Source organism: Fundulus heteroclitus, chromosome 8 (genome assembly GCF_011125445.2).
Source record: "Fundulus heteroclitus isolate FHET01 chromosome 8, MU-UCD_Fhet_4.1, whole genome shotgun sequence".
In the NCBI taxonomy this organism is placed as follows: Eukaryota; Metazoa; Chordata; class Actinopteri; order Cyprinodontiformes; family Fundulidae; genus Fundulus; species Fundulus heteroclitus.
The window spans coordinates 3,052,142-3,074,316 of record NC_046368.1 but is presented as its reverse complement, the minus strand read 5'-3'; the positions used below and the strand labels follow the sequence as shown (position 1 = coordinate 3,074,316).

The following is a 22,175-nucleotide window of genomic DNA, read 5'->3' as shown; positions in this document are numbered from 1 at the left end:
CCCCGGTCTCCCGCTGCTGATGTCTCTTTAAGCGCAGGGCGTGCAGCAGATCTCCGATCCTCCTCCTCCTCGGAGCGGATTACGGCTCCAGCTCTGCGTCTCCTGCTGCAGCAGCACCAGCTGATCCGGGGACACAAAGGCGGCCAGAAGCTCTCAGCGCCATGGACTTCAACGTGAAGAAGCTGGCGTCAGACGCGGGGATGTTCTTCACCAGGGCCGTGCAGGTAACGCAGCGCCCCCCCCCCCCCCCTCCTGCAGCAGCGACGCCGCGTAACGAGGCTCTGATCGCCGTCACAGGAGCTCTGCGTCCTGCGGGGATGGAAGCTGTGTGCGTGGAGCTCGGTTTGCTCCGGCCGGCCGCGTTTCTGCTGGTTTCCGCCGATCCTCCGGTTTACTGAGGTTCAGAGGAGCAGCAGCTGTAAGCCGATAAAGGTGTGCCCTGCCGCGATCCATTATTGATGGCTGTGAGCAGCTCCATCACTCAGGTGACACCAGGCAGCACCTGCTGCAGCAACCAGACCCCAGACACTCCGCAGCTCATGCAGCCTCCGTGTGGCTGCTTAGACCCAGCTCTGCCTTAGGTCTGGAAGGGTTAATATCAATATTCTGCCACATATCATTTATTAGGAGTCTGTTATGGTGGCTGATGGCTCTGTGCCCAGGGGAGCAGTGGGTGAGGGGGCGGAAGGAGCCGTTAAAGGAACAGGCGCGTCCAGCCAATGGCTAGTCGTGTCTTCTGAATTTAAGTTTCCCTTTTTTATCTCTTGCTGTGTCTAATTGTGAATGCAGCCAGTGGCAGAAGATCAATTTAGCTGTCTGGACGTGGTGTTGAAAGTTGCCTCAGGTTGATCAGCATGGGGGCTTTCAACATGCCATGGATGCATGCTGGTGCCAGACCAGCAGAAACTGGGATTTTAACACGCAACCATCTCTCAGGTTTACACAGATGATCAGAAAAAGAGAACAATGCCATGATTGCCCTTTGTGGAGATGGAAATACCTCATTAAGATGACAGGACTGGTGGTCTTCTAAAAACCTCCCCAACATGGCCGCTACAGCCGCAGGTCCCACTCCTGTCAGCTAACTTTGGACCTCTTGGTTCCATCTGAACATCATCTTCTGGTGTGTTCTTCTCCATCAATGCTCCATGTCTCAAAGTTCAGATCATCTCAACACAATGAATTGATTGAGCTTCAGATTCCTCCTCAGTCTCCAGCTCTCAGTCCAGCAGAACGTCTGTGGGAGGAGGTAGAACGGGAGGTTCTCCTCACTGATGTTCTGCCAACCAAGCCTCAGCAGGTTTGTGAAATGGTTCTGCAGCACAGACTGGGTCCAGACTGGCATTAGTTAATCAACAGGCGCTGACGTTTCTGTGATTTTGATTTGCCTCTGAATTAAAGGGAAAGTTCACATTTTTTAATAATAATAATGTTTATAATTACTGCTCCTCTAGTTTAAAACATTTAAGTTGATCAAAGCTGAGCTGGGTCATTGTAGAACAAGCTGATTTTCCATTAAATTAGACATTTTTATTTATTTTATATCTGTGGAAACGCAAAACCACAGCTCACCTTCTGATTGGTCAGTTTAGTTGTTCCCTGTCCAATCAGGTTTCAGTGTTGTGCTCCTGTGCGGCGCATTCAGAGGCTCGCTGGGTTTCTGCTTTGTTTCTGGACTCTGCTGACCAGAACCTGCAGAGAACTGGACTCCAGGATCAAATGAGCAAACCTTAATCTATCCGGCACCATTTAATTTCATTTTTATAGCCCTTAAGTTTTAAAAACTAAACGTTTCAGCCCGTTTCTTTCTTTGACCCAAAGGTCTAAAGCTTCAGGAAGCTGAAGAACTGTTGACCTAGAGAACTTTAGAAGATCATCAGCCCACATTTTCAGGTCCTGGTTTCTTCTGTAAAGCTGTGGATCCTGTGTCTCAGTTCACAGAGGAGAAGCTGGGCCAAGCCGAGAAGACCGAGCTGGACCCTCACTTGGAGAACCTGCTGTCCAAAGCGGACTCCACTAAGAACTGGACTGAGAAGATCATGAGACAAACGGAGGTTCTCCTGCAGCCCAACCCAAGTAAGTGATTCTCTTTGGAGTTCTGCACGGCCCAGATACTGATCTGGATGTCTGGTAAGTACCGCTGGTATTTAAACGGCAGGTTTCAGACCCTGAGGAACGTTGGTGCCACTAGAACCTGTTCAGATCTGTAGAAGAACAGTTAGAGGAGCTACTGGAGAACGGTTCAGGACAGAAAACCATAATCAGAAATAATAATAAATTAATAATCCCAGAGGGAAATTACAGAAAATCTGTGGACACACGACACGATTTTACCCCCAACTGTGGTCAGTCTGCAGGGCGAGTGCTTTTTAACGTTCTGAACATAAACTCACATTACCTGAGCAAACTCAGTTATCCGGGTCATCAACAGCAAACGGGCTCAAAGCGGAGACAACCGGACCTTCATTCAGTTCTGTCTGAAAACGTTTGGAGACTGATCCAGGAGTCTCTGCCAGTTCTGGTGGATCGCTCTGAGCAACAGGTAGTCCCCCCCAGAACCCCGTCCCCACAGTGAGACACGGTGGTGGCAGCATCATGCTGGGGGATGTTTCTCAGCATCATGCTGGGGGATGTGCTGGATGCAGGCCGGTTCTGGACCAGAACCAGGTCCAGTCTGACTGTGGTTTGTGTGGCCATGTGATGTTTTTTCACCAAAGGATCAGGAATATATGTATGATTATAAATATTATGAATAAATATCAGTTATCGCCAATAACTGTAATATTAATAGAGATCTGCTGCTAGACGCGTCCAGAACGCTCAGGTTCTCCGTTAATAAAGGAACATCAGCTCCATGTTCCCTGATGGGTCTACCTCTATGGAGGCTCGCTTCCAGAACCGTTTGTTCTAGGTTCTTCAGAGCAGCAGATTTAAACCAACGACGGCACTGCTGCAAAGCAAAAAAGGGAACTAAAAGTAAGTAAAAATGTCTTGAAATGAGTATATTTTTCTTTGATATGAGGAGCTAAATAAGACTAGTATTGTTACCCCTAAAATAAGATAATTAGATATCCTGCACTTGAAATAAGATGATGGAGATGAATTGTTCCTATTTTAAGTACAAAAATCTTATTCCATTGGCAATTAGTCTTATTTACCTGCTCTAATCAAGGAAACATACACTGATTTCAAGAAAATTTCACTTAATTCTAGTTCCCTTTTTACAGTGTTTGCTGCGTTTCCCCGATGGTTCCCCTATGGTTCCCCGGTGGTTCCCCTATTGTTCCCCGGTGGTTCCCCGATGGTTCCCTTTTCACAGCAACACTCCTGCTCTGAAACTGGAACCTAAAAATAACTAAAAGTAGTTCCAGGAACCACATCAGCTGCAGGTCCTCTATAGGAACCAGGAGGTTCTTGTGGTCCAGAAGAACTCATTTGTGGTTTTATTCCTGTACCGTTTTTATTCGTAGTGTCACAGTGTCGGTATAAATGCATTTTAAACCCAGCAGGCTGGAGGAACCATTGGTTCTGTTCAGGTTCTCGGGTCTTTAGATGGAAATGCACCTTTAGCGGTTCTGATAATTGTTGATGAAGCAGAACCGATTCAGGATGTTCTGCTAACCTCTGACCTCTGCTTTCCCTCATGCTGCAGTCGATCACACAGGTAAGAGTTTCCTCCATTTCCCAGCATGCACCTGACCTAGGAAGGTGTTTGATGCAGCGTGATCGAGTCTTTCTCTCACTGAGCAGGACTCCGGGTTCTGTCCTGACCCGCCTGTGTGGACCTTTTCTGATCCCGGTCCGGTTCTGGTGTTCAGTTTCAGCAGAACCTTCTTTATTATTCTAATCTTTGTTTTTGTTCGTGTTGTTTTTAGTACTCCTGATTTATTCTGTTGTAGTTTTATTAGTTTAAATAAGCAACTGGACGTTTTATTTGGTTCTTAAACGTTTTATCAGCGAATCGGACTTTAATCGGACTCATTTAGAACCTTTGTAGAATTCAGACGTTTCATTCTTCTTAAGGATGAGGAAGGTTGTTAAAAATGTGGTCCTGTTATCCCCCGGCATGCAGGCGCTCGCATCGAGGAGTTCATCTACGACAAGCTGGACAAAAAGCTTCCCTCCAGAACCACCAACGCTGAGCTGCTGGGTCAGCACATGCTGGACGCTGCCAAAGAGTTTGGAGCAGACACTCCCTACGGTGAGAGCTGGGACGGGACTCCTGGACCTGCTGAGTAGTTTATCCGGGTCTGTGATGAGGAGCGATGAAGGCCTGAGTCTCTCCCCCCCCCCCCCCCCCCCCCCATGATTGCAGGCAGCACCCTGATCACCGTGGGAGAGTACCAGAGGAAGCTGGGAGGAGCCGAGCGGGAGTTCCTCCACACCTCAGCCGTGACCTTCCTCTCTCCTCTACGCAACTTCCTGGAGGGAGACTGGAGAACCATCTCAGTGAGTTGGTCTGTTAACAGGTTCTGATCCGGTCCTGGCTTCTCTTCTGGATCAGACGTTCTCCAGGCTTTCTGAAGGACTTTCACTGTTTTTCACGTAGTTTTGGTTCAGAACTCCAAACTCTGAATCCTGCAGACATAAACCGGCTCTTAGACCCAAATCCAGCCGTTTAATTCTTCATTCCCTCCATTTCAGTCAGAAAGTCGGAACCAGGCTGAAATATGCATCTGGGCCCCATTTGGACAAAAAATGTTCTTTCAAAGACGGAAGTAGAAATATTATGTATCTACTATTTTTTTTTATAAATGCCATCATTACCTCTAGTCCCATCGTACTTAACAAATATTCATGAATTTTCTGAATTTCTAACCATTTATGGGCCAATTTTAAAGATTAAAATGTTTTAGGAGAAACAAATAATGTATTTTTTTTTTTTTTGATCAGGTTATCTGAGCCTTGGCGGTCTGAAGTTGGCACCAACGGTGGTTCTGATCCGTAAAATAAATCTGCTTCAAATCAATAAGAGTGAATATGAAGCGATTTTTACCACCAGGGAAAATGTTGCAGGGAACAGCTAAGAGTAACAGATTAAATACTGACCCATAAAAACTGATGCCATTCACACGATCACAGCCAAAAATAACCAAACAAAGAAGGTCCAGTGATCCAGGAGGGAGACGTCGCGTTAAGCAACCAGGATCCTGAGGAGAAAGACCTTCAGAAAGTCTGCAAACAGGAATATTTGTTAAACTAATGCTGTGGAGGTTCAGAGAACTGCCGGTTCATTGGTTCTGACTCTGTTTGCAGAAAGAGAGGCGGCTTCTGGAGAACCGGCGCTTGGATCTGGACATCTGTAAGGCCCGTGTGAAAAAGGCCAAGCAGGCTGAAGCCAAAGCAGCGGTGAGACGAACAGAAAGTCTTCCTGTACCTGATTTAGCTGCAGATTCTCTTCTGTCCTAACCTGCAGCGTCTCTGCATGTGGGGCCACCAGATGGCGCTGTGGATCTCTATGTTCACAGTAATCAGTGAGACAGGATCGATCTTTATAGAGTAATATTGTAAAAAAAGACAGATTCCCTTACCAATAATATTCTGTTCTAAACATTTATGTCTATATATCTCAGTTTGCCAGAAAACTAAAAAGCTCAGCAGCTAAATCTTCCTGAGACGTCTTGATATCGGAGCTAAACCCCCGTTTGTTTAAATAACATCTGAAATCTGCCCAGTAGCTCTCAGTAGACACAGTGGGGCACAAATCCTACGGCCCCAAGATCAGATCGTCCAATCAGAACGCTGGAAATGCAAACGTTACGTTTAGGTTCTGCTGGATAGTGTGGGAATATCTAGTGTTTGCTGTCTTTGGTGGATCATTGAAGGATAGATGTGAATCTTTTCTGTTCAATACATTAACATCATTAGTGAGTCTTTATTATTATTTTTAGTTTAAATGATATTTAGCTTATATAAAATGGCATTTCTAGTATATTGGTTTATGCTAATTTATCTGGTTAATTTAACGTTGATCAAAGTCAGGTTGAATTAATCACAGATTAGTTGCTGCTAATAGTTTCTGTTCCTCAGTGAACTCATCCTGTCAGAGACGCCACTGGTCCTATTTAATCTGACAAAAGAGACTTAAAATAATAAAACACAGAAATGGTCAGACTGGAACCAAAACCAGCAGTTATGCTATTTGCCCAGATGGTGGCGCCATGACCCATTAATCTGCTCTGGTTAGTGGGGAAAGCTGTAGAAAGTGTTCTGGGGTGGAGGTTCACCTTCCAGCAGGAGAACCTCCCTGAACCTGCAGCCTGAGATATTATGGGATGGTTCTGATCCAGGGGGTCAAACTCCAGTCCTCCATGTCCTGTAACTTTTACATGTGTCTCCAGTCCAAAATATCCAGGTTTAGATCAAAGCAGATTCAAGGGTTTGAATGGTCTAGTCAAAGCCCAGGCTTAAATCCATCTGCATATCTGTGGTGAGACCTGGAAGCTGATGTTCCAGGATGTTCTCCATCCAAACTAATCTAAGCTTGAGATGTTCTGCTAAGAAAAATGAGGGAAAAAACCCAGAAGACCCAGAGGAGGTGAAATATTAATATAAAAATGTAAATAAAAGACCGGTTATTCTTTATGCATCTGAAAGAGCATCGCAGGGACAGAGCTAACTGGGTTGTTAACAGTCTGGACGTTTTCTAGAAAATCTTTCAGAGAAAAGATTTAGACTGGAATGTTTTTATTTAGGTCGTATAAAGTTTAAAACAAGTTGGGAGGAAAATACAATAAAAAAATGTACATGGCTTAGATTTGACATCTTTGATTTGTATTCTATCTATTTTAATCAGTTTATTTTAATTTCTATTTTATCTTTACATGATAAAAATCTGATTATATTTAGGTTCTGTCACAGATTCAAACCAACCAAAGTTATAGTTCTTTTTACTTGCTTTATTATTTTTATTTATGCATTTTTTTCTGCAGATTAACCAATCAGATGTGGATCCTCCACAGCAGAAGTTGAAATATTTAATGGAGTGTAGCCCAGGAAATATGACATATTTCATAATATAATACTAGACATGTATAGTTTTAACTTTTAATTTAAGTGGTATTTAATAAACTACTGAAACAATTTTATTTATTTGATCATTAGATTGCTTACAGTTTAATTTAAATAGTTAAATCTGTAAGAATTTATGCGTTTGTGGAATTTGGGCTCTTTTTGCGTTCAAATATTTTGTGTATTTTCTACATCTTATCCCGTCGCTGTCCACTGGGGGGCGCCACAGACCACCGCACTGATCACACGCCTTCTGGTTCTTTATGCTAATTCTTTCCTTTTTAATTCTTTTATTTAATGTTTCTTCATCCGTCTTTTTCTCGTCTCTCTTTAGGCTACGCCAGATTTTCAGGAGACGAGGCCCAGGAATTACGTGCTGTCAGCCAGCGCATCCGCGGTAAGAGTTAAAAACAAGATGACTCTGGATAATATGCCTGATCCTGGTCGCTTTGATCCTGAATCTTTTTTTTTCTGGAAGTAATTCTCAGGCGTTAATCCTGCAGGAAGTCGCCTTTGCAATCAGTGGAGTCAGGAATGATAAAGCAGAGAGAGGCAGAGTGTAAGGAAGCTGATAAACCAGCATTAATGGAGCTAATGGAGCTGGTTGGTTGCAGATGTTTCCTCAGACACACCGCAGGAAAACTGTTAATTAACCTAAAGAGGAGCTTTAATTATCAGCTTCATCTGCAGACAGCAGCGCTGGATGGGAAAATAAATCACCAATACTCTGCAAAAACGCAGCTTTTACTTCAGACTATTCAGCATTTACAAAAAACTGATCAACTCAGCTTCACTTTTTCCCACAAGTCTTCAGTAACGCAGCTTTAACTGTTACTATAGAGCTGAATAATCTCTGCTGTTAGTAAACGACGTCACTTTGCTGCTGCATCAGAAGGCGATGATCAGGATTTCAGCCGTTTACATTTCACAGGATTGACCCGTGCATCGTCCGCTGGGTGACGGTTTACCTCCTGAAGGATTTCTGCTTTCAGCGTAACGGTGGATGGCTGTTGGCGGGGTGTGGGGGCTTGTCCGGGAGAGTTAAAGCTGCGCTGATACACGTTCAAGAGCTTTACTGACTTTTCTGTGTTGCTGTCAAACATCCGTGTCCACTGGCTGTTACGCTCATAATAAAGCAGCGTATCGATTTAATTTCAGTGTAACTTTCCCAACTCGTAACGGTTTATTACGCTGAAACGAGCTGCAGAGAACCCTGAACTGTTTTCTGGCTGCTATTGAAGTAGGGCTGGACGATAAAGAGGAAAATAAAATCTAAATAATATTAATAACCTCCCCGGGCAGCAGCAGATGTTTCTGATTCCTGGTTCTGATTCCACATTCAGGCACGCTGTGGACAGAGAAACTGAGCTGAAACATGAGGTTAATCTCAGTTAATTAATAAAAGAGGAGGGAGCAGGTTTAGGGTTAGTTATGCTTTAAGCTTCTCTTCTAAATAAATTAAATTACCATTATTAGAACATGAGAGGGATTCAGGTCCAATCCTCTGGGAGAGACGTAGGGCTGGACGATAGAGAAATAAAAAAGCATATAGATAAAACAGAAATCATATCGATCGATATTGATAATTATCAACGATTCAAACCATTTTAAGTGGAGCCCTGGACACTTTATGCTGTTGCTTAGCAACCTATTTTTATATACAAACACTGAATCCAAACTCAACCCTTTATTCAACCAACTTTTGTTTTTAAAAAAGAAAAAAGAACACGTGCTCTCTGAACTCTCTGAAGGGGGCGGAGCTTGCTTCCTGGGTCTGCATTGTGATTGGTTGGGCGGATTAATGATGTAATATTAACCTACATGATAGAATGCATAAGGAGGGAAAACTTTTGAGCTTTTTATTTACCCTTTTTTTCTATATATCTATATATATTGTTATGGAGTTATGGTCCAGCCCTACGTGGAAGGTTGCCGCTCTTTTAGTTGCTGTCACAGGTTGCTCTTCTATCATTTGAAAGGAAGTTGCCGGTGGTTCTCAGACGTGTTCTGGTTGATGCTGGAGGTCAACGAGGTGGACCTCTTCATCCTGAAAGGAACCAGAAGTCCAGCTGCAGTCTGAGAACGTTGTCTGTGTGGAAAAGTTAACACAGCCTGACCGCTTCTACTGAATAAGCAGCTAAATGCGGCTAATCTGCATCCATCTGAACAAATCTGGAAAATCCTCTCTGAGATAAAAGTGCCTGAAGGGGTCTGATGTGGGGGATTATCTCAGGAACGATCTGGGTCATTTCAACAGAACCGGCTAGAACCCTGAGGGTTCTGTGTCACTGTGTCGTTAAAGGGTTGCCCTGACTGTCGGCTTCTGTTTCTCTGTAACTGATCCGGCTTCAGAGCAGCTGGGAAAGCTGGGAAAGCTGGGAAATGGACGGCGACCCGGGCGACCCGGGCGTGTCGGAGCAGAGGAAGGTGGGACGGACGACTGGACCAGAACTGGTTCCTGTGGTTCTGTTTGTGGTGGTAGAGTCCGTGTTGGTGTCAGCGAGCTCCATCCCTCCTAGAGCCGGGGAGCCAAAGTCTAAAGACTCAGACTGTTTGGATCAGAACCTCTTTACAGCATTAATGATAGAAACCGGGCTGAATTTGGATCTTTGTTGGAATAATCTGGGTGAATATTTTTATAATTTGGCCTTTTTAGAGCTCAGGCTCTGCCCTGTAGTTCTGGCTCTTGACCACCGGGGGCGCTGTGATCTGCTCTGCTGAGAACATGTTTTTCAGACTTGGACCCGGTGACTCCTTCCAGCTGCAGGTTCTGATGATTGCATCAGAGTTCTGCTGGCCAGCAGGGAGGCTGGGGTTCTCCTCGGGGGTTCCCCGGATGACTTCAGGCCAGAAGTCACTCCTACAAAAACAGACTGAAAACCCTGCTGTTGTCCAAGTAGCAGAAGATCCTGCCCTAAAAGTCTTAAACCTGAGTAGATCCCATAAATAAATGCACCGCTGTAGATCAGAGGTTTCCATTCACTCGTCGTTATTCAGGCTGAATTTCTGGGCTTTCCTCTGTTTCCTGGGAGCACAGCTGCCAGCGGCTCTCTGAGCTCTCCTCCTCTGGGGTTTCTGCTCCTGGATCAGAGAAATTCACACAGAAACAACACTGTGGACCCAGTTCAGGCTTTACAATCATTTCCTCTCCAACAAAATCATTTACAGAGCCAATAAATAAGATTCATGCTTTAGATGACTGGGTGGAAACCACTGAGTGCAGCTGTGAGTGAAATCTGATTATCTGAGCTTTCACTGCTTCTCTCTGTTTCTCCCAGCTGCTGAGCGAGGAAGTGGACAAAGTAAGTACACCTTACACCTTCTCCACGTGTTTGTTGTTGTTGGAGAGGATTCTCAGCCATCAGGTCATGATCAGCCCAAAAAAGGTTAAAAATAAAACAACTGGACTTCTGTTCTGAAGCTGAAGACGTTTCTCTTCACATCCAGGAAGCTTTCTCAGTTCTAAATGTCTGCAGTGGTGAGGAGTTCCAGATTTATAGACCTGCAGGCCTCCTTAGAGCTTAGACTCACCTGTAGATTCACCTGGAGCTGGTCGCTCCAAACATGGAGAGTCGTTAGCCTCCTCGTTAGGCTCCTCGTTAGGCTCCTCGTTAGGCTCCTCGTTAGGCTCCTCGTTAGGCTCCTCGTTAGGCTCCTCGTTAGCCTCCTCGTTAGGCTCCTCGTTAGGCTCCTCGTTAGCCTCCTCGTTAGCCAGGAGGAATGTTTTGGTCATGGAGGAGTGAACTTAGTGAAACTTAGCAGGACTCAAACCTGCAGCTGTGTTGTAAGTTTCTGACAGTTCAAACCTGAGTCCTCCCCCTCTTTTCAACGTTTTTCTTCTCTGGATGTGAAGAGAAACGTCTTCAGCTTCAGAATAGAAGTGGTAGTTTTTGTTTTTTACCTTTTTTTTTTTTTTAGATTATCTCCTCTCTAACTCTCTCCTGCGTCCCTCCTTCCCAGGCGGAGCACGAGCTGCGAGTCGCCCAGACGGAGTTTGACCGACAGGCTGAAGTCACCCGGCTGCTGCTGGAAGGAATTAGCAGCACACATGTGAGTCCCCGTCACCGCTCAGCGGACCGTGGCCCCCATGAATCACTGGGGCCTGCCCTCGTTAACGAGCTGATCTTCATCCAGACACACAACTCTTCTTCTGAAACGTAGCTGCAGTGAAACCTGCGGACCGGTTCTCAGTCGGTTCTAACCAGAGAGGAATTATTCCTCACTGAGAAGACCGTTCACAGTGGAGAAGAATTTAGACATTTCCTCTGAGTGAAATCTAGGAAGTTAAGATTTACTTCATGAAAGGAACTAATCTAACCTGGTACTGTGTCAAAACGTAATCACTCCCTAAGAATGCTTGTTCCTGCCTTGGCTGCCTCAGCAGCTGGAGCTCATAGACATTATATACATAGATGCCTCATTACATGCCGCCATATTGGATGGGTCTCTCCTACTCAAGGCTGGCATAGCAGCCAATGGAAGTAAACACAGAGGGAGCAACTTTACCGTATTTTTGAGATTGGTTCTGAAGATGGATCATAATTTTATGCTTATTGATCTATTATTGCTGTATTTCACCAACTAAAGCTGAATCACGTTGCCTAATTAAGAACCCTGGAGTTACAGAGTACCAAAACAGGAAGCTGAGCAGAACTCTTGTTATTCAACGGTCTGAAGCTCCAGCTGTAGTAGCAAACAGGGTTTAAGATGCTGGAATGATCTGGAAATGTTAAAGAACATTTTCCAGGCTTTTTCATGCTCAGCAGCAGAAATATGTAGAAATTATTGTTGATGTGTAGAGAAGGATCAGGATTGTGCATGTGAGTGTGAAATTAATGAACAATCCAACTTGTTTCTTTATTAAAATATATTAATTTATACATTTATTAATATGTAATACCACGTCTCTTTGATAAGAGAATAAAACAACGTATTTCAGCATGAAATCACATATTTATACATTAATATGCCAAATGTCTGTCTGTTAAAGAGCATACATTTATGAAATACGTTGTTTAAATGTTTAAACGACATATTTCAGCATTAGAACATGTTTTTTTTATATGGCGGCGTTCTGTATCATAACCACATCTCTGCTGTTTGTAACAAACCAAACCGTGTGAAAATTCAGTTATGATTTATTTTAGTTGAGCAAACGGCTTCTTCAGTACAAATAAATGCACTGCAGGCGTGAGAGACCCATCCAAGATGGCGGCCTCACTGAAACATCAGCTCCAGTGGGCAGCGCCAGTCCACGGGGCGTCTGCCTATATGATGCCTTCTCTGGGGGTCTGTTTCCTGCCACGTTTGGATCCGTCACAAATCCAACAAGCCTGAATCAAATGACTGAATCGCCTCCTCAGGCGCTTAACGAGCACCTGACCTAATTAAGTGATGCAGGTGTGTTGACACAGAAAGAGGCGGGGCTAAAGTTGGGGATTGGAGTTTGAAACGTGGGCTCTAGGGATCGTCGGCCCGCTCTGCTCTGCAGAATTGATCTAATTCAGACTCATTCTCCAGCATCACAATTGGATTAAAATCCAGACTTTGACTAGGCCACTTGATGCTTCAGCTACTCAGCAGCAGGTTGGTGTGATTTGGATCATTGTTCTGCTGCAGAACCAAAGTGAGCTAAGAGCCACAAACTGGTGGAGATTCTGCTTAAGTTCTCCCAGAACCTTCACACCACGTCTGGCTCTAGGCACGATGTTCTGGTTCTGAAATGCCGCCAGTTTTACACCAGATGGATCGGGTCCAGTGGGGTCTCTTCAGTCCACAGAACATTTTCCCAGAAGTCCTGAGGATCATCAAGATGATCAGTCTCTCTCTCTTATTGTTGAACCTCTGACCTTATCTTCAGCAGTGAGGCCTGCAGAACTTCAGATGATGATCTGGGTTCTTCTGGACCTCCTGGATGAGTCGTTGATGAGGTTCTGGAGTAATTCTGGTGGGTCAGCCTCTCCTGGAAGGTCCTAAACTGTTCTATGTTCTCTCCATGTGAGGAGGTTCTAACTGAGGTTCTGTGGAGCCTGAAGCTCGTGGATCTGTGACCCGGTCCAGACTGATGGATGTCAGACACTTTGTTTCTGATCAGTTCTTCAGATCAGAGATGTTCTGTGCTTTCATGATCTTCCTGAATGACTTTCCCCCACAGGTCCAGGTTGGTTTGGATAACCTAATAAATAAAATGCTTATTTCAGAACTGCTTTTAGTTTAAACCTGAATTATTAAAATGTAGGTGTGTAAACACTTTTTCTCTGGCTTTACTGCTGAAAGCGTATTCCTGCAGCTTTTCCTGAGAAATGATGGAAAGTGGTTCCAGATTTCTGCAGAAGTCTAAAACCTCTGCCTGACTCAGATGAACCGAGGATGAAGAGGTGTCCATCTTCTTCTCTCTCCTGCAGCTCAACCACCTGAGATGTCTGCAGGACTTCGCGGAGGCCCAGGCCACCTACTACGCTCAGTGTCATCACTACATGCAGGACCTGCAGAGGGAGCTGAACAGGTGAGCTTTGACCTCTCAGACGTCCTGGCTCTACTTCCTGTTTTTGGGTTCTGGTTTTTTTTTTTCCTGTAATGGATTAAAAAAAAATCAACCTGAGAGTCAAAGTTTCTGACATTAATCAACATTTAAAGTGATGGTGAAAGCTTCTCTGAACCACCTCTGCTGCTCATCAGTGATCACAGCTTGGTTGGCCGTCACCTTTGTGTCTGTAACAGGAAGTCCCACAGGATGATCTGCCGTTCTCCTCCACCATGGCAGGTCACTCCCATATTGACCCGGAGGTCTCCAGTTATTAGAATCCTCCACCTGCTGTGAGATGCTGGATGGTTTCTCTGCATGGCCTGAACCTGGGATCTTACCTGGTCAGGTAGATCTGGGCCTCCATGGCTCTGGTGCTGAAGGTCTGCTGCCATGATCAGAGCTTCAGGGATGTCCTTCAGTCCCTCTCTGATCGTTGGTGGGATCACCTCAGCTGTCTGTTGGTGGTACATCCCATGCAGGCTCTTCCTCCCATCGTGGTTCTCCACCAGCTTCCATTGTCTGAGACTTTCTCTGACCTCTTCATCCTGTGGAGCGTCTTCCTGATAAGTTCTAGATGTTTAATCTTCAGTGGCTCTGATGCTCACCAGGCCTCTGCCTCCTTCATTGTGCTTGGTGTGAAGCCTGTGGAGACTGGATCTGGGGGGGGGATCCAGCATGTATGGTGAGTAACGTTCATGTTTTAACACCAGTGGGCTGGACTTTGGCCAAGCTGTTACCCAGCAGGGTGTCTGATTACCGGCATAGGTGTTGATCGCCCTGACCTTGTTCTCACCATGGAGCTGATTTGTCAGAACTTGCCAGTCGTTGCAGGTATTTGACTGTTGCATCTTTCTGCTTCCCGTCTGGACGCTTGTCTCCAGGAGCGTCTGGTTCCAGGAATGTAACTCCCTCCAATTCGAATAATGGACACAAGGCGTTCTTTGCGTTTACTGGCATTTAATCAGACACAGGTGTCATCATTTATGCCGTGAGAACTGTACAAAAACATAGAATAATCAACATACAATAAGGCATTCTCATGGAGAATAAACAGAGTAATTGTAAAAATATAAACTTTTCTGAATTAGTAGGTTGACACCCTTGTGTAACATTTAGAGACATGTGACTAATTAACTTAACAGATATCACAAACAAACATATTCCTTTATAGAAACACAAAATAAACTTTGTTTACCTCATTGGCCTTATTAAGTTGAAGGGGTTAATAAAAATGCATCTTACAGCACCATCTTCTTCAGGAATGTGCAAACCCAAAAATCTTCCTTGCAAACGTCATGGACAGGGAAAAATCCAGCGTGCTGCCCTCTACCGAATCTAGCGTGCATTTAAACCATCGATCCGACCAGAAACAACACACTGAACATTGGTTCCACCCTGGAAAGTTAACATATATTCCAAATGTGCATTTTTACCTTCAATTGTTGATTTTATTAAATCAACATTGTTTTTTTAACATATTTATTGCAAATTAAAACTATGAAATTAACTTAAACAACATAACTGCTCTTGATGGCAGTTACAAGGAAGGCCAAGGTTCTGTATGACCATGACGCTCATGCCATTTGCTTGTAGTGTTCCAAGATTCTAGCTCTCTCCAGCATCTCTATTCTCCCTTCTGAGAGTGACCCCCCCCCCCCCCCCCCCTCTCTTTGGCGCCATCCGGCCACATTTCTCCAGCATCTTTCTGCTTTTTTTTAGCATCATTGCTAATTAATCCCACTCCTGTTTATTTCTGTTCTTTTTTGTTCTCCCATGTTGGGAAGGCGGCTTGTTTCTCCCCTTAATATGAAAACATCAGATTGACCCGGTCTGATGTTGGACCGGGCCAGGCGTGGGGCGGCTACGGTTCTGATTCTGACAGAGAGTTAAACATGTTGCTGGTTTAAACGTTTGGATTTTAAGCATTAAAATGCAGCGGTTCTGTTAGAACCACATACTCTGGCTGAGGAACCACAACAAGAACACGGTGAGGGAGCGCAGCCTTTTAATGGATGAGCTGCTGACCCGGACCCGACCACGCTCTCTGCATGCCTGTTTTTATTTCACTCAGTGGATGGATCTATTACACAGAACCAAGATAAAGGCGTTTAAATATGCTGACACAGCTTTATTTCTCTGTGACTGGCTGTGTGGATGTTTGCTCAGGCTCAGTAAAGTTTTATCTGCTGCGCTGAATGAGACATTTTTCCTGCTTAACTAATAGTTACATGACATTTTCCAGGTACCTGGATCCATGGAGTTCTTGTGGGTCAGAACCGACATGTTCTTTCCTTCACACCTGGAGAACAGATCTGTCCAGACCAGTTCTTGAGGTCCGGTGTCCTGCAGCTTTTAGACGCGTCCCTGGTCCAACGAACCAGAATCAAATGGCTGAGTCAGCGCCTCAGTCTGCAGGCAGGTTCTCCAGAATCCTGCTGATGACCCGATGATTTCACTCAGGTGTGATGGAACCGGTCCACATTAAAGCTGCAGGACACTGGACCTGGAGGACCGGAGCTTTCTGCAGATAAGACCAAACTTTTCTATCGCTGTCGGTGTCGGCTCCACTGCCGGATCCAGACAAAGTGAAACGAACCAAGCAAAGTTCTGAAAGTTGCAGGAATGCTGTCTGCTGTCTCAGATGATGTTAGGAACCAGAGTCAGAGGACGCTGCTGCTGATTCCTGGGAAATCTCCCCCTTCTTCATGCAGATGTGCCAACTCAGCCCCCCAGTCTGCGGCCGGCTGCCCTGATCCCGTCTCCTCGGCCTTCCCGTCTGGACGCTTGTCTCCAGGAGCGTCTGGTTCCAGGAAGGCCAAGGTTCTGTATGACTACGACGCTCATGATGCCAGCGAACTGTCTCTGCTGGCTGACGAGGTGAGAATCGATTAACGGCAGGCGTGACCTCATCTTTAATTACCAAAATATTTCATACAACCAGATCCGCCTTTTGACGTGTGGAGAAAAAACGGGAGAATGTGACGTTTATTGACCAGTTTCTTCCTGGTGCGTCAAAAGGATTCAGCTTCCTGTGATTTGGTTCAGGATTTCCTCTGCTGACACTTTGGATCTTCTTTCATTTTGAGCTTCGATCTGCTAAAGAGCAAATATTTTGGTTCTGAGTCGTGACCCGAAGCAGCAGTAAAACTGGAGATAAAGTCCACTTTAATTCCCTGGAGTCTCATTACATATAATAGACCTGAAAAACCCCAAAGATGTTTACACAGAACCGCCTTTTAAATCAGAACTGAATGAGTCAGCTCTCAACTTTTCCCCTTATAATTGCAAACATTGATTTTTTTTTTTTTCTGTTTTTATTTCTCTGGTTGTCTTTAGTGATGTGAATGGGGAAGCCATGCATAAGCCTTGACTTCAGCCTGCTCCCTTTTTGGTAAATTCTGAGTTTGTATAATGTAGTATTTTGATTTTGTAATGTTGTCAATTGACCAAAATAAAGTGAAAGAGAATTAGTGTGAACAGTTTCAGAGTTAGTGGAGACCTCAGCTGTCTTCTGGACCTGTTTAAGGTTTAATTCAAGGGATTCAACTAAAATATACGATTAAACATGTAGCAATAATGGCTATTTTTATGTAAATGCTTCTCATTTCAGCGTCTCAAAAGTAATTGGACAAATAAACATAACCCTATAAGTAAAATGTTACTTTTCAGTATTTAGTAGAGAATCCTTTGCAGGCAATGGTTGCCTGAAGTCTGGAAGCCATGGGCATCACCAGACGCTGGTTTCCTCCTTAGTGACGCTTTGCCACAACTTCACTGCAGCCGTCTGCAGATTCTGCTTGTTTCTGGGTCGTTCTGCCTTAACTTTTCTCTTCAGCAAATGAAATGCATTCACACTGGATTGAGTGTGTCACCACGCACCTTTATACAGCCTAATGTGGTGGAAATGATGCGTACCTACACGTGTTTCTAGGGTCGTCTGTCTCTGCCCCTAAATACATCTGCAAATCCATATAAATACCACCATGAGTCAGAATAACCCTGGTAATGGCGCCGTCAGAGCCACCTCCAGCCAGCCATCGCCTACAGAGCCGGCTCGTATTTTGCTTCCAACACCGCTGTTCTAATGAGAATTAATTATAATTAGAATAACTATAATTATTAGGATCGTAAAGCGGTACCCTGAGTTCAGCAACGTTTGCTACATTTGTGACAGACAGCTGTGCATCACAAATCTGTTGCTCATATATTAAACTAAAAAGCTTTTTATTCACAAAAGTAAATTAATTTACAGACGGGGTCGTTATAGCGGCATGAGAGCAGTTGGAGCTCCGCACACCAGCCCAGTGTGCGCGCTCGTTCCTGGTTAGCTGCTGCTTGCTGGCTGCAAATGAGCATTTCTACTGTTTATGTATCTGGTTAGCTTAGCGGTTAGCTTAGCAGCTAGCTTAGCGGTTAGCTTAGCCGCTAGCCGTACATTGTAGCTTCGCTACTCTCACCGTAGACTTTGAACATGGCTGAGAGTCACAAGAAGCGAAACGCGTTCACGTTTAAGAGAAGAAGAGGAAGGCCTCAGTAGAAAGAAATAAGACCAGAGAGGATTTGGGAGATTTTTTTTATGTGATCCCACTGAGGAGCGGAAGAGCAGGTAAGACGGTCTAATGCAGCTATTTAAAAAGGGACTTGGGGAAACTTCTGGACAAATTGCAGACTCTACCTTTAAGTCTGTTTGGAAGCTTCTGTTTTAGATGTCTTGGTCTCCATATTTAAAATATTTACTTCAATCGAATGAGTCTTTTTTTTGTTGTTGTTGTTTTTCTCTCCAGGTCATCACTGTGTACACGGTACCAGGAATGGACCCTGACTGGCTGGTTGGAGAACGGGGGAACGAGAAAGGCAAAGTACCTGTGACCTACCTTGAACTGCTGAGCTAATGGACCATTCAACACAGTCACTGATTAAAACCCTGCTTGTTCTGGCACATTCACCTACACTCACTGTCAGCTTCAGTTTGGACCTTCTACCAGTTTATTGTCCCGTCTGTAACCACTGCGAGTTTCTGAGATTTATAATGAATAGTCTTTCTTTAATACAGCGGTTATTTCTATAACTTGAACGTATGCTAATAGACCACAGACAATGACCAGGAGTGTTTTCATTCCTGGTCATTGTCCAGCCAACGTGTGTATGTGGGCCCCATATGAATTTAAGGTCTAATGGGTACTAAGTGGACCTGGGCTAAAAAATTAATTTTTTTGTATAGGACCTGCTTAGATTGACTATATAACCCATGTCCACAATACCAGATGACCTTAGTTGGGTCTTTTATTATGTTTTTAAACAATTGCTGAACACATCTATGGCCCATATGGGTCCCACTGTTTACCAAAACATTTCCTCCATCAAACCTATAAAGGCAATTAACATGCCACAGTTATGCAAGCAGTGGTCAGTACCTTATGGGGACCATTTTTCCTACCCATGTGGGCCCCATATGTAAATGTTGGCTAGTGGCATTATGGTGTGTTTGATTTAGTCTTTGACGTTTGAGCTCATATGTGGGAATGACGTCACATTGGTGTAAAGTGGAGTAAAGTGTGCTCTAGTTGGAAAACTAGTGAGGTTTTGCTAATTGTTTTGGCGCTAACTACTACTAGCAATGCAGTAAGGATAGATTTCTCTTCATTTTAATGCATTACACCACAAAAGGACCACATTCACAGATAGATGTTGAACAGCTCACTTTGTTGTTTAAAGATAAACCATCAGAATTACTGACAAACATTTTACTGTCAGTAGCCTACATATATGTGCAGAGAGCATATTGGATACTGAACTTGGAGCGGCTCGTAGAGTTCTGAATTTCAACTTCAGGGACATTTCAGGTTGTTTTTTTTGTTTTTGTTTTTTTCCATCTTGGTAATCTACAGTTCCAACTTTTGAATACAAAGGGAACGCATCAGAAGAAGCTTCATTTTCATGGTTCTCTGAAGTCAACATTTCTAGGTTCTGAGCGTTAAAACGTCAGTTGAAAGCCCTCCGGAAGATGGAAATTCAACTTGGAAGGTCATAATTTTTTTTTTTTTTTTTTTTTTTTTTTTTAACCAGTTCTAGCCTTAAAATTCAACATGGCTGCCCTATTTCTGCAAAGTGGGCGAGATGCAATAAAAAAATTGACATTTTTATGGGCTGAATGTCATAAAGTCCATATAATACAGTGAAACATCCGTTTGTATACGCACTCCTTTAGTGTTCACTTGAATACCTGCTGTGAAATACTTATCGGCTTTTATTAGTAATTAGCACTGGTTTACCGAGTTGTAATGGAACAGGTTTAGTTTGGTAATTTGGTGTAAGTTTCAGCTTCTTAGATAAATTGAACGAAGCTTGTGATTATTTTAGAGGACATTAAACTTGCATCATAAAGCTAGTGAGCTTGCTAACAGTGATGGGCACAGCTAACTAAAAGGTTAGCTTCACAAACTCATATTCTGCAGAAAAGAATATTAGTTTCACTGCCGTTAAACCAATGATAAATAAGGAATTCAGAGGATGCTAGCGCTAGCCGCTAACCAACGGCCGTCACATGTCTTCAGAGAAAAGATGCAGCACGTGCACACGGGGCATGACTGATGTGCAAATCGCTGCATGTTTGAGGGGATAGATGTTTTAGTTAAAGATAAATGACTTAAATTTAATGTAAACTTTTACATGGCAGTGAACTCTTTTCAGAAGAATATTCTATTCCTCTTTGTCCAGGCAAGTGTGGGCAGCCAATGTTGCCAGTTTTTGCAAGAGAAACAAGCAACCAGTTACATTATCGCTATGTTGTAAACGTAATTGAAAGTATAAAGTCGCTGATAATGGGCAGAACTGGCAACACTGCTGGAAACCTGGAACACAGTGCTGAGGAGGTCCTTCATCCCCTCTGCCATTAGACTCTTTAACAAACGTGCAATAAATCACTTTTTGGATTACTTACTGTTGTAACATCAATAGTATCATTACTATCATAATGATAGTATCATATTGTTATATTTAATGTGCTCTATTTCTAATCGAAAAGCATAAAGATTGAAAAACCCAGCTCCAAGTTCAGTCTTCTTCCACCTCATGCAGTTCCAATAACGAGCCCAGAAAGCTGTTCCACTAATTAAATACGACCGTCATCAGACTTCTGTCTGTCTTTGCATCCTGCATGACCAGAAGATGTCACACATCAGCAGATAACAGCAATTAACTAAACGTTAGCTCTGCAATTATCTGTTTGCGGATTACGTCTGTCTAATGCTCAAGATGCTAGCATTTTGCTTATTTACTGCCGTCTTACTGTTTTATACCAGTTTTTTTCCAATGAATTATCGTAGCATATTTTTATTAGTCTTTGTTTCTTTGCACAATATATCCACAGAGACCAAGCTAACTACTAGCAGCATCAGCAGTAGCAGCTAGTTTAAATCACAGGTTAAACACCAGAGTGTTTTGTCTTATTTTAATAAAACATTACTGTACTTTACAGTAATTATTAGTTATTTAGTGAGCACAAACTGTCCCTGTTCCTCGCGTAGCCTAAGTGAGAAATTACTCGTATGATGCCGGCTCAGCTGGGCGATCCGTTTAGCTTCAGGTACCGTAGCACAGACACCACAGCTGGTGAGAATCACAGTGCTACTACACTCTGAAACAAACCTACTAGTGCTAAAAATTTCCATTTCATCTCCTTTGCAGTTTTGATCGTTTTTTCACCCGATCAGTCGGATATAAAATTATACCGTTGACCGCTGAACATTTTGGAACAGGATTTCTGTAGTCTTATACGGTCTTTGGTTAAACATTTCTGTTTTAGGCCTTAGAAGTCTTAGATTAACCCGGGTATTAAGTTAACTTTTAACTATTTGTTCCTTTTACTTGTCCTTCCATTGAGTTTATTTTTGTAATATAAAAACATTATTACACTTTAACAAAACTTAAAAAAAAAAATCAAAAATCTCCCTCCACAACTGGCCTGATATAGTTTCTTTATGCAATTAAAATAGTTTTTATTTTTAACCAGCTCATATATCATATATTTGGAGTCAGAATAATCAGAATCTTTAATTGCCATGAATGTGGTTACAAACAAGGACTTTGTCTTCAGATTCCATTAAACATACATAATGGCTGTTTGGAGGTTTTCTGTGTCATTGCAAAATAAATCGAATAGAATCCAATAGAAATCCCTTTATTGTCCTACAATAAAGAAATCCTGGTGTGACAGTGGAAAAAACACATAGACAGGATAAACTAGATTTACACACATTATTATATGTAGTTAAGTCTAAAATTCACAATTGTCTCATACGGTCTTAATTTAAACTTAGTGAAATATGCAGGAACTTAGTTTTACTGATGATGCAACCGTTTGTAACAGCCTTGTTTGAATCTACCAGCAGCAGGTCTGGTTGCATCATGAATAATCTGCTCCAAACAGAGTTCAGAACCAACGTTAAACATGCAATACAACATTTTTAGAATAAATACACGATTGAACAAAATTATACTTCAGATCGGAGCATTTATCGACAATTTTGTAATTAATGAAAATTCTAGACTATAATTAAAATGTTACTGATGCACATGGATACAGAATGATAGCTAAAATAAATGGCAGCACCTAAATAAAGACCAGTAAGCTTTAAAA

The 22,175-nt window shown here is 43.3% G+C and overlaps 1 protein-coding gene across 2 annotated transcripts; it reads left to right on the top strand.

Annotated features, from left to right (window-relative positions):
• Positions 1-31: 31 nt before the first annotated feature.
• On the top strand, positions 32-22,175 carry LOC105918449 (endophilin-B2). 2 transcript variants are annotated; one of them, XM_036139915.1, is made up of 12 exons: positions 32-224; positions 1,935-2,076; positions 3,653-3,664; positions 4,073-4,201; positions 4,316-4,449; positions 5,257-5,349; positions 7,346-7,408; positions 10,290-10,313; positions 10,972-11,061; positions 13,416-13,516; positions 16,249-16,414; positions 18,322-22,175. In XM_036139915.1, exons 1-12 carry the CDS (start codon positions 162-164, stop codon positions 18,427-18,429), a joined length of 1,125 nt encoding a protein of 374 aa, XP_035995808.1. In that variant the 5' UTR covers positions 32-161; the 3' UTR covers positions 18,430-22,175. The 2 variants fall into 2 exon arrangements, with proteins under 2 accessions (XP_035995808.1, XP_035995809.1); XM_036139916.1 differs by lacking the exon at positions 3,653-3,664.